Genomic DNA, 12,703 nt, shown 5'->3' on the forward strand with positions numbered 1-12,703 from the left:
CTCCGTTTCTCCATGTGTTTAGAATTGACTACTGCAGTTTTTATCTCGTTCTTTTTTTATTATTATTTTTTACTTATTTATTTATTTTTTATTTAAATAGTCTTCACCCTGGAGAAAAGAGCTCCTTTGATGTTACTGTTGACCTTTTGGGTTTATTCTACTTAATTTTCTTCCCTTAAAAAAGGTTCCCACCTCTGCAAAAGACAGAAAAATAAATCAAACTCTTTTTCTTTAATTCTAGAAGCACCCCACATTAACCTCAGATTTCAGATCAGCATTTTAATTTTTCCCAACAAGCTTTTCTATACTAAACCATGCAAGAATAAGATCTTCCCTTTGAAAACTCCCTCCTAACTTATTTACTAGGCTACTGTAAGATTTTGGGTTAGCTAACTGTAAGTTATCTTTTAATGAATCCACCTTCTAAGTATTCAGGATGTAGTTATACTTCTGGTAGGGAACATATGAGGACAAAAATTCTCACATGGGTATTTAGGATCATACTGTATAAACAATTACAGCATTCAGTGTCTGCAAAAAATCAAGTGGTAAATCAGCAGTGAATATCAATTATACATCTGCTGCATCGCAGAGGCAGATGGCACTTTAATTGTACATCAGAAACATTATAGGCCATTTTCCATACCTCAGCTTCATTGAAATTGTAGCTTTAGCACCCCAAAATATCAAGGTAGTGTATGCATGCAATGACTCATCAGCAAGAATTCTTTTCTATTTGAAAATAAATATTCCACCAGTAAACCAATAATAATCTCTAAGATTCGTAGCTCTCATACAGCAAATCCTGCTATCTTGATCAAGGTAAGGACTTCTGCCAGTGAAAAGAAATAGACTGACTGCATGGGTCACAGCATTCAGCTCAGACTGTGAAATTCTCTAAGACTTTGGAGATCAATGAGCCAAATTCTTTTGATGGCTTCTTTAGAAATTGGAAGAAATGTCACAGAGATAAATAGAATTATATGGATTTACACTCCCTTCCCCACTTGATCCTAAGAGAACAAAGATCAAATCCTCCTCCCTCAGACAGGAATGTTTTTTGCAATGGTTCAGGTTTCATGGAACTTAAACAGACTCAATATTACAACTATTGACCGTGGAGAAATCAATTGACACCAAACTACGAATGGAAATAATGACTCTGGCTAGCCAGAGGCAGTTATGTTAATGCACAGATACCCAAAATGTTGTGAATGCTTACTTAATTAAAGATTATTAAAAATTAAAACTGACCGTTTTCTTACTCTGATATGACTATTTATTATTCAGTATGTATAGACTTTGGCAATAAAGCCATTCCTACTCTATTATACTTTCAATCGAGCACAATTCAAACAGGATTTGCTTTTCTTTACTTCCATTATGCACGAAACGTCTCTGTTTTGTTTCTTTGTTGGTTGGGTTTTTTGCTTGTTGTTGGGGTTGAAGGTGGTTGCTTGGATTTTTATTTTTTATCACCTATTCACTCTCATTTCTCTGTGTGATCATACAGCCTTAAAAATGTCTGATAAATCTCAGTATACATTTAGTTGCGCAAGTCAATTACACTCATTCACTCCTCCCCAAATACATTTAGGGTTAGCCACTTTTGACACTTTTGTTCTACAGTGTGAGAACAAGAACCTTTTTTGGAGAGAAATAAAGAAATGTTATGGTAGAATCTCTACTTGGAAGTGGCATTTTCAGTAATCCTCTAACCACAGACAAACCAAACCGAAACATCCAAATAGGATCCACGTCCAAAACACCAGATACCCTCTGGACTTCACAGCAAAGGTTTAATTCCTATTGGTGAATCAAAGGGAAACTTCTCACAGGTGGTTCTCTAACCACTCAAACGTAGATGATGCATCCAAAATTCAGAAGTTCTTAAACTGACCTAAGCACTACTTCTCCAAAGTAGTAAAATAGATGAAATAATGGGATGAAATATTCCTACAATGCAAAAACCTTTTGTGTTCAAACTAATGCAAACAGTATGCTTTGCTTTTCCCCTCTTGGAAGGCACTGGACAACAAAGAGACTGTTATCTAATACAAAATACAGAGGATGAAGAGAATTCAAGAGAAGAAATCCATCAGAAGTAAATGACTGTGAACAAATAAACTTTTGCTTGTATATCTCAGTAAGGATGATGAAAAAATGAGTTTCTATAGCAATGAAGAGGGTAATACAAGCCTCTTCACAAGGAATTGTTTAATTCCTGACTCCAAAACAAAATTTCAAGATGGGGGAAAGAACACTGCTAGGAACTCTGGAAAGGTGCAAAACTTCCCCATCATTTTCGTCGTGCCATCACTGTATCTTTTGCTGGCTTTAATTCTGTTTCATTAGAGCTGATTTGCTCCCTCACATTCTCACGAAAGCCAGTGGCCTTAGAATATTGATTTAAGGATTTTGGTCCGCATGAAAGACTCACCTTTGCTTTAAATATAACTAAAGAAAACAGCATTCAATATAAAACTTTATATATTAATATATTAATATTAAATATTAACATATATATTTAATATAGCAAATAAGTGCTTGTATTACTATCTCTTCAAACAAAGATATGTTTGGTTTCATTAGCAGTTCTTTTGTCGTTAACCAGAAAGTAAGGAATTTCTAACCACACCAATCTGCCACAGGAAGAAACATTATTCATCATTTTCAGAACTGTGATTCCAGAGTTTTCATTTTCAATAGAAATATCACCCTCCTGCTCTGGGTGCTCAATCTGAGAGGCAGCAAAATATGCAGATTTCCTGATAGTTCCTGCTTGATGGAAGTAAGAAGCCCTTCTGTGGACAGTAGGATAACAGAAATGAGGGTTGTTCTTTGTGATTTTGGTCCATCACCAAATGAATTAATTTAAACAAGAATCAAACCAAGCTTGAGTTCTCACAACACCAATTCCACTAATCCAGTATGTAGCCACACCATCTCTGACAAGGCAAGTGAGCAGAGGGGCTTTTGCTCAGTCCTCATCCAGTCCTCTGGGAATGGCCATAAAAGCACAACCTGCACCGATCCGCTGGGAATGCCAGCACTTTTAGCTTTGTAAAGCTAGATGGCCATTCTCTCAATCACTTCAGCTATTTGGTCCCTGCTTTTAAGAACGTGGGCAAACTCTAATCTTCTAAAAAAATTGATGTCAGTACAGAATAATTCAGAACAGTCTTTGCTCCTCCATCTCTGAAAAGAGAACAGAATAGGGAAAATGGGTATTTGAAGAGCTCATGCCAACTTTTTTTCTATTTCAATAGCTTATATAATGGCAGTAATAATGACCTTCACTAGACATTTCCTTGAGTACTAATGACCCGAGGTTAATGGCCCAAAGCATAGTTTTATGCAGTCAGCTATCACAGCCAGCAATTAATTACCAGGAAATACAATGGGCTTTGACCGCTGTGGCTCAGTTAGTCACATATTACTCAAAAATGAAAAACATTTCAATCTTATTTACTGTGGAGCTGTCCCAGATTTTACTTTAATATATTAATGTAAAAAATAAGGGAACTCAAACCTATATTAAGCCAAACATATGTTATGCAACATTCCTCCATTAACTTCACACAAATTACACGGAGCCAAACCAGAGTGTCTTGCAATACAATGATCATCACAGTCTACCCACAGATGGAAAAATATTGTAGTGCAAAGCTCTGTGGGAATTCTGCTTCTATACTAGTAACGCCTCCCCCAGGATAATCTTCAGCTCTCTGGTGGCTTTAAGTGGGTGAAGAGAAGGGAAGACAGAGGAGAATGCTCTGTAGAGAACAATCTGTTGTTAGCAAGTGGGTACTTTGGGTAAAGATATGAAGGGGAAGGGATATTCTGCTTTTATCAAGTTGTAGGATGCTTCAGAATCCCTGTACCTGAAACAGATTTACAAAGAATACCAGAGTATATGGTTTTTGCACTCAGCTTTCTGCTCTCATTTGTTACAATTTATTATTTGAGCAACATATCCTGAAAACAGGTGGGCTCAAATCTCATTGTTCCTGATCAGTTGTTGGCATTTTGATATTGTCACTAACTTTTGGAATCTCGGAGAGCTAAAGCCAAGCACAAGACTAACGCTAGGAGGTGATGGTTTTAATCTAGGGATTACTAGTTTTAATCCCACGAAGGATGTAAAAAAGTGCTAACATTTTGTGTGTAGGTCCATTCCTCTAAATAAGTTTACTTATTTGACATTCACTACTGTTTTTATTTCTCTGAAATGTAAACAGACACTTCTATAGATCTCTTCATATCTAGGGGACATTTTGAGGATGACCTCAGCTCACTATCTTCCATCAAGACTTCAGAATAGCCACCTGGTCACAAGAATTGCTGATGGACAAGCATACGTTAATTGGGCTCTCAGTAGGACTGGCAGATGAGATGGGATCCTTCAAAAGGAAAGGAGGAGCCTTTTGTCATGGACTTTGAGAGTCTCATCTCCAGGCAAACCAAAAATTCACCTAAACAAGAGAATGCATATCACCTGAAGGAGGTGATGGGTTCAGGTTGGTTTGTTACTCTAACATTAAAACCCCATGATGAAAGAGAACTTCCACCTGAGCTTTCAGGAAGTTCCATCTGAACACAAGAAAGAAATTCTTTAATTTGAGGGTGATGGAGCATTGGAACAGGCTGTCTAGAGAGTCTGTAGAGTCTCCTTCTCTGGAGATATTTGGAATTCACCTGGACTTTTTTCTTTGAATTCTACTGTAGGAAAGTTGCTCTAGCAGGGGAGTTGGACTAAATGATTTACTGAGATCCCTTCCAACCTGTATGATTCTGTGATTCTGTTAAATGACTAATTTCAACTCCTTTCTACAAATCTCCACATTTGTTGATATTTTAAAAAGGAAGAATAAAGAGATGTGGGGTAAAAATGGATGTATCTCCCTGAAAGGCAGTGGGGAGAATTTACCTGAAATTTGTCATTCATGGCCTAAATCTGGTCCAGTTCCCCTGACCAACCCAGCTTACAGTTGGGGTGTTCTGTTTTCAGGAAAACACATGAAAAGAAGCAGTTGCTGCAGTTGTTGGTAGGCCCAATGAGCACATGTAATCAGCCACCTGAGCGCAAAGCTACGGGCACCGAATCTCAAAAATTTACATTTTCATGGGATTTACTGAGGAAGGAACCACGTGAGATTTGTGTAAGTCTCTGAGCCATGGTGTACTAACCACATTAGCCTGTCAGAGGGCTGGATCTATGCCACACTGAGAACTTAAGAGTTCAGTAATTATGGAAGTATGACATTCATAACCAGAAGGCAAAGAGCTGAATAATTGCAGCTGCCCAGTGCTACAAGCCCTTCCCTTGTATGGGTAGCTATTCATAGCCTTGCATTTTAATTGTGGTAATTACAGCATTTTATTTTGTTTTAGTGATATCAGTCAACTTTTCTACTACTTTTTATTTTAAGAAAATGAGTGACACTATTCTTTCATCTATCGACAAGCAGAGTTGTCATCTATAGTGATCTATTCAAACAATTAATATGTTACATTTCCCCAATTGTAGAAAGGCTCTAATTACTCATAATGAACATTTACTGAAATGCACACTAATTCCCTTCCACAAATAGCCATGCTCTCTGCTATGATACAAAAATAATAATAAAAGTCAATGGCTGTGCATCTCTGACAAGAACATTTTATCAGTCAATCAGAAGGAGCAGCTGGAATAAAAGGCACAATCATATCCATAATGAAGAAAAAAAAAAAAAAAGAGAGAGATAATAAACCTGTAATTCTTCTTACTCTTGTTTTAAAGTGGAGTAATGAATGGGAGAATTCAAATTTACAAGCATTATGGCCTGATTCTCTTACAAGATTTCAAGACTTCAGGAAAACATAAGTGCAGAGGAACGAGGAAAAAGAAAACTGGTGGTACATGTTGCAGTAGAATGGAAGGGATAACGATTTTGTAGGTGGGTGAAAGGTGACATCCACCACAGGGAAACTAGGAACAATCCCAGGAGCTGTTTAATCTCTTTCAGCTGTATTAAATCACTGTGTTTGAAGTCTTATTTTGAGTTTATGGAGGCTTGTAGTACTGCTCAGGTACAATTCAAAGTATCTTATCATTAAGAAATAGCTAAATTACCAGGCCAAGGTAGCAAGCAGTGCAACACTGAGTGGGAATTCGCTCTCATTCCATCCTCCAAAAGAGCAACCAGCTCAGCTCAGCTATTTGCTGCTTATGAAGCCCATTAGCAAATGAGTGCCGAGGCGGCAGGGAGCATCCTGCAGGCAGGGCTCCCCCCCAGGCATCCCTGAGTGCCACCACACATCACTGCCTCCTGCCTGGGCCTTCTGTGAGGCTAAGCGTGAAGCCCACACACCTGCACAGCAGAAATATCTGCAAAAGGAGCACGGAGAGGGCTGCATAATCACCTCACTGTTCAGTCCTCCCCACAGACCTCATTTCAGATGTTGAGCTGGAGAGGGCCAGACATCAGCTGTGCAATCTGTTCCTTAGGGAAGGTGTTGCTCATTCCAAAGCAGCTCCACTTACAGCCAGGCCTTGTGGCTGGGGCACGAGCAGCTGACACGTCACAGCCCTCAGTGTCAAACAAAGGCTGTGACAACTCCTACCCCATGCAAAGGTGACAAAGAAGCAGGAGTTGATTTAGTGGAAGGAGCATTGCCAACTGCAGCTTGCCTCTCAGGTCAGTGCAGTCTGAAGGTGAGGTTGCAGACAGAAGGTTTGAATGTCAAAGGCTTTTGCATACTGTCGACACAAAGATAATTTAATGCTGAGGTGAGGAAGGCAGAAAACAATGACCTCATTCCTCCAGTGAAACTTTGCTGCTCCAAAAGGTTTCAGTATGATCATCCAAGCCAAGCTGCATTGCTGCAGATCTGTCCAGAGATTTGAGTGGGAGAGAGCAGAGGTTTGGGTTGTGTGTATGGAGGGGGGGGGGGGGAAGGGGTGGTCTTCAGTTCTGGCTTTAAAACACATAGAGCTTCTCAGCCTTGTTTAGTCAGTTTTCCAATTTGCCTTCACTAGGGCAGACTTCAGCTTTGGGCATATGAAAAATATTTAGCAAATCCATGAAATGATTTATTAAATATTCAGAGCACTATGAAGTCCAGCAGCTTAGAAGTCAACAAATTAAGGTGTGGACTTCATGGGATTTAGTAGTAATACTGTTAGTATGTATGAATGTTTTCAGAGGAGATCCTACAGAATTTAGTGCTGTACTTCATGAGAATGGTCAGATTAATAAGATTCATGTTATTTTAAGGACTTCAGCTTAGCTTTGATTGAGAAATGGAAGACCAACCCAGGAACCTCAGGTTCCACTGAGAGGGGAACCAGAAGCACGGCACTAAACTGAGATACTCAGTGGGCAATAACATTGGGATGGCAATTGTTTCTGCAAGGTGTAACTATTGGTCAGTTTTCTCATGGCCTCCTGCTGCAGGTTGGAATCATAGAATCATAGAACAGCTTGGGTTAGAAGGGATCTCAAAGATCATTCAGTTCCAATGCCTTTGCTGAGGGCAGGGTTGCCAACCACTAAATCAGGCACTAGATCATGTTGCCCAAGGCCCCATCCAACCCGGCCTCAAACACCTCCATGTTCTGTCTTTGAGATCTGTAGCAATGCCTTCGGTCAGGGAACAAGGAATCATCAAGGCAGGCAGCCCTTACCATGGGTTGTCGAGCTTCTTGCTGTTCATGCTGTGCAGCAGTGTGAACGCACAGTTTGAGTTCATGCTCTGAATTCCCTGTTGGAAGCCCTTTTTTTTCCCCCTGTAACTCCAGAATTAGCTGACTCCCACCTCGTTAGAGCCACCTAGGATATCTCAGATCCACTTGTATCCTAACATCAGCTTTGAATGTAACTCAGGCACAAATAATAATTTTCAGAGCGTGGAAGAGTGTCACAGAGTGCTCTGAAATAAAAGACAGTCCTCCAAACACGAGCAGTCACCATTACTTTACTAAGAGCACTTGTTTCCTAAATGGTATGCTGTTATTTCTTGAAGGAAAAATGTTATGTACACAGAGCAGGGAGGGCAAGGCTGGGTTATAAACATGAGAAAGCTTCAATTTGATGGAGAGGGTGAGAGGAACAGGCTTGAACTACATCTTCTGGAAACAGAAAACCGTGTTGCTCTTATGCATCATTTTAAGAATGTTTTGGACTAATTGGTATATGCCAAGCTGTATATCTTGCTCATCTGAACCTCTGTTGTCACTTAACACTCATTAATTAGCATTATTGCTACAACCTACAGCAGCTTGAAGGGAAAGACCTTAAGAGAGATTTTTGTGACAAGCAGTAATGTTGTCTCGAGAGACACCAGGAATCATAACTTACTGTGCTGTTAAAATTTATACAATCAATATGTCTGTCGCTTTAAAATTTTACAGCAACTAATAAGATAGACATAAAATGCAACTAGAATTGCACTGATTCCCATCAGCATTAATGATCTTAACATAGCAGGTGTTATCGTTCCTAACAAGACAGGGTATTTGCTATTTCATGGTTCACAGGAGCTGATGAAGCCCCATTTCATGCATTAGATAATGCTACAGGCAGAGACTCTTTGGGCACAGCTCTGCCCAATTTCTCCCATGATGAAACAACCTGTGCCCCTCTGATCACTGCAGCAAGGTAGAGGCAGGGGTCCCACATAGCCAGGCACAGTCTAGAGTTAATTGCAGTAAATTTCAGATACCAGAAGAGAAAAAATGTAGTTCTACTGTCAGATTGCATTCTTTGTATGAAAAGAATATGTTTGGAAAATACATATATAAGACTGAAACTTTCCTTTATAGAGAATTTTTTCTGCTCTAGGAGAAAAAAAGCTCATAAAGAAAAAAGAAAGAAGAATCATCTAAGTATTAAACAAGCTAGAAAACAAGGCCAAAATAAAAACAGATACAATCCAGATAAATCAAGGTCTTCGGGACATCAGCATTTATGTCACTACACCAAAGTCAGTCCCATCCACTTAAGGCTACTGGTTTAATGGGATTCTCCCGTGTGCTTCTGTCTGCACATGGCAGCAGCTGGTCTGGGAGCTGCTTTAGGCCCTGTTAGCTCCATGTGCTGGGTACATACATCAGGCAGGGTGCTGTGGACTGTCATCATGGCCGAGACTCAGCAATGCCTTGTGCAACTCTGTTGGGATGTTTTGATGCTGGATACATATGTTGTAACTGATGCTGGACACCTATGGCCTATGCATGGTTCTTCTATTTAAGGACAACCTCATCTCCTGGAGATGTCTGTTTCTCTTAACTGACCAAAAAGGAGTTTTGAATGATCAAACTCCTAATGTAGGTCACAGTTTCGTGCATCTAATTCCAGTATAAAGTCAATTAATGGCCCTGAACCTTAGGTTTTTTTTTTACCTTCAAAGTGCTTTGCAGAACTCATCAAGAAAGGGATATTTTCAGACTGAATGTGATGCAGCTCTGCCAAATTCTGTTGCCAAATATGCCTTAAAAAAAAAAAAATAAAGTAGAGCATTGGATGCATATTCTGCCAATCATGGTATTGCAAGGAAAATGCTGTACTGAAATATTTCTCATTGCTAAAGGAGAGCTCTCTCAAAGGAGAAAGCCCATCAATGTATTAAAAGCTACCTCTCTGGACTTCCCGAAGACATATAATCCTTTAGTCTCTGGAGAGTTGCAGTTCTGGAAGAGATGCCATTATAGCTGCTCATCATGGGATGAATTATGCAAGAATTTATTATTGATTCTGGGGAAGCCTGCTCAAGCCATGCAACCAAAGCCATGTGGAGAGGACCAGGTTTCTCCAGTTAACTAAACTGATTAATAGCCCAAAAAAATATGAGGAATAAAAATACCAAACAGATGGCAAGATGAAGCATTTTAAGTCCCAAATCACCTTTTTCACACCCATGATAAACTTCTAGTACCAGATGATTCCAGAGCAAGTAGTTACACAAGTTCTTTCCAAGCCCAGAAGTACATCCCTTCACCACCACCCCAACCATCCATGAGGAACCTCTGATCCAATGCATCCACAAGGGGCTGGCACAGCACAGTAACCCTGCCCAGCTCTGTACCCAAGATGAAGAGATCCAAAGGATCCAGGCTTCAGGCCAGAGCTGTAGAAACACCCTCAGCACCACAAAATGCCACTGGCACAAGGCCGTCCATTACAGAACGTTAAATTTAAAATGAAAATTGTTGTGGGTACATTAGCACTGATGGACACTTAGCTCCAGGAATATATATGAGGGATGGAGAGAGAAACTTGAAATTAAGAGCACAGTGAAACTAAAAGCATATATGGCAAGTGATGACAGGCACCCATCAATTTATCCTTGAACGAGGAAAAGATGGAGGGTATTTAAAAAGCCAGGAAGGCCAGAAATAAGCCAGAGGATGTTAAATGAGCTTACGCAGCACATTAGACCCTAGGAAATACAAAACTAACTGTGTGGTGGTTTAATAGCATGTTTAGCATTTTGAATAATGGACATAAAATTTGCTTTTCTTAACTTGACCTTTGTTACCAGCCCTGAGCACTACAGATCCTGTGGTGTGCCCTTGCAAAACTCATCATGTCTCTGAGTGCCAGGGACCATTTCCTGCTGCAACCAGAAAAGAGATCCATAATAATTATATATGTAATACATATATATGCATTCGTGTGCGCACACTCACGCTCTTTGCTTGTAACAGCTCTCCAGCAGGAACATTACAGTGACATTTAAGTAGAAAAATATCCAGCAGAGGTCTTACGCTAAAATTGTTTCTGATGCTAGTACATAGAAAATGGCAACAAGAGTAAAGGAGGAAAAAAGCCCCGAAACAGTGCAACTAAACAACTCTCCAATACACCACCAGAAGGGTTTTTTTAATTGCAGAAGGACAAGAGGATGTATCTGGACTCAGCCACGTGTTATGCTAAATAATCTCCTTTGAATTATTATTAATATGCAGAAGTTGGGGAAGTAGGTCAGTAGCTCAACACGTTGCAGCAAATAGCTCAGATAAATGCCAGTCATCGCCAGGTCTGCAGTCTGACACGGGCTGCAGCGAGCCGAATGGCGACAGCGGCTCAGAGCAGAGCTCCCCAAGTGACACAGCACCCGAGCACCTGGCTGCAGGCACAAACCCAGCTCTCCTCTGCATTTTGGTGATGTCAGGAGCAAAATGAAACATCTACAGTGCAGTGTAAATCTTGCATGCAAGCACCGGACAGAAAGGTGACTTCAGATCCCTGCCATGGCAGTCAGGATGCACTATAAATATTGTGGGATGGGCACTTCCACCTCAGCTCCAGATGAACCCCTTGCAAAGTTCCCTGTGACCTACACGAGCCCAGTGGAGGCTCAGGCAGAACTCTGAGGATGCTTTGCCCTGCATCCCTGCGACTCAGCATCCCTCACCCCCTTCCATCCCCACCGGCTCGCAGCAGGCACTCACCATCAGCAGGCTGAGAGCAGCCTCGGGTGCACGCTGCACGGCCATCGCCTCTCCTCCTACATGCAAATCCTCGGCTCAGCCCTCGGCCCTCCGTCACGGCACGGCATCCACAGAGTCCACGACTGGCTGCAGGGAGAGAAACCCCAAATCGGGGTCGGAGAGCGTTGGCAGGAGGAGGGGAGGATGGGTGAGGGGGTGGGGAGGAGGGGGAGGGAAGGGAATAACCTTCTCAGTCAGGGAAAGAGGCTTAAGCTAGGCCAAATTTTACACCGGAGAGAGGAGGAGAATGAAATGCAGAGCTTGCTGCAGAGAGGAGATAGGGGAGCTGCAGGGTATTTAAAGCTCGCATGCACGCCGCCACGGCGAGGACACATCAAACACCTACGTGACAAGTTAGGTCCCAGCCATCCTCCCCCTGCCCCGCACGCTGCAATTAGCTGGTTGTTAGTTGCCGTTCTTCTTCCTCTATCTACATACACGCTTAGGTAGGGTATAACTGCTGTGCCCCTGTATCTTCCTCTCTGCCCTGGAAATGCAAGCACAGAAACAGCATCAAACATCACAACGTACCGCTTCCCACACGGGCAAACTGCTTCTCTCTTCTTGCAAAGCCTTGCTTTGCCCGTTTGTGAAAGCAGACGCCTGCATAATACAGACAGGAGCAAGAACAGCCCGAACCAGGGAGCAGCGGTGCTCACTTGACAGCAATGATTACTGTCAGCATATTGCAGCAGGAACTGGGTTACGCGCTGACCCTCTTCACCTCATCCGAAAAAAAAGGCTCTTCCTCCTCCTCCTTTCCAAATGGACTCAGCTCCCCGTGGAGCTAACACACTTCCTAGAAACGTGTGATTACACAGCCCAGTCTGCCAGCACTCTGATTATGCTGCCTGCACTGCATGTAAACGGCAGCCAGGAAAGAGCAGCCCCTTTCCTTCCCCTTCCCCTTCCCCTTCCCCTTCCCCTTCCCCTTCCCCTTCCCCTTCCCCTTCCCCTTCCCCTTCCCCTTCCCCTTCCCCTTCCCCTTCCCCTTCCCCTTCCCCTTCGCCTTCCCCTTCCCCTTCCCCTTCCCCTTCCCCTTCCCTTCCGTTCCCTCACTCAGGAGCCCAGGGATGGATAATTGTGGTAGTGCAGCTGGTTAAGAGTAGTTAGCCCTGAAATTAAGACCCTGGTTGAAGAGTTAGTTGTAAATGCAATACGTTTTGTTTTTTTTAAAAAAAAGCTTTTAGGAAAATTAAGCAGCACTCTGGTATGAAGACAGCACTG

The 12,703-nt window shown here is 41.8% G+C and overlaps 1 protein-coding gene across 2 annotated transcripts in view; it reads right to left on the reverse strand.

Annotated features, from left to right (window-relative positions):
* FRMD4A (FERM domain containing 4A) overlaps window positions 1-12,391 on the reverse strand; it is a 354,026-nt gene extending 341,635 nt beyond the window's left edge. The window contains exons 1-2 of one of the 2 annotated variants that reach the window (XM_090134966.1): window positions 12,008-12,391; window positions 11,438-11,563 (exon numbers count right to left, since the gene is read on the reverse strand). In XM_090134966.1, the coding sequence (XP_089991092.1) occupies window positions 11,438-11,482 (45 nt within the window). In that variant the 5' untranslated portion in view covers window positions 11,483-11,563; window positions 12,008-12,391. Of the gene's footprint in view, window positions 1-11,437; window positions 11,564-11,662; window positions 11,785-12,007 lie in introns of those variants that run through there. The other variant, XM_090134960.1, reaches the window with a different exon arrangement.
* Window positions 12,392-12,703: the final 312 nt, after the last annotated feature.

This window comes from Phasianus colchicus, chromosome 1 (genome assembly GCF_987193195.1).
Source record: "Phasianus colchicus chromosome 1, bPhaCol1.hap1.1, whole genome shotgun sequence".
NCBI lineage: Eukaryota > Metazoa > Chordata > Aves > Galliformes > Phasianidae > Phasianus > Phasianus colchicus.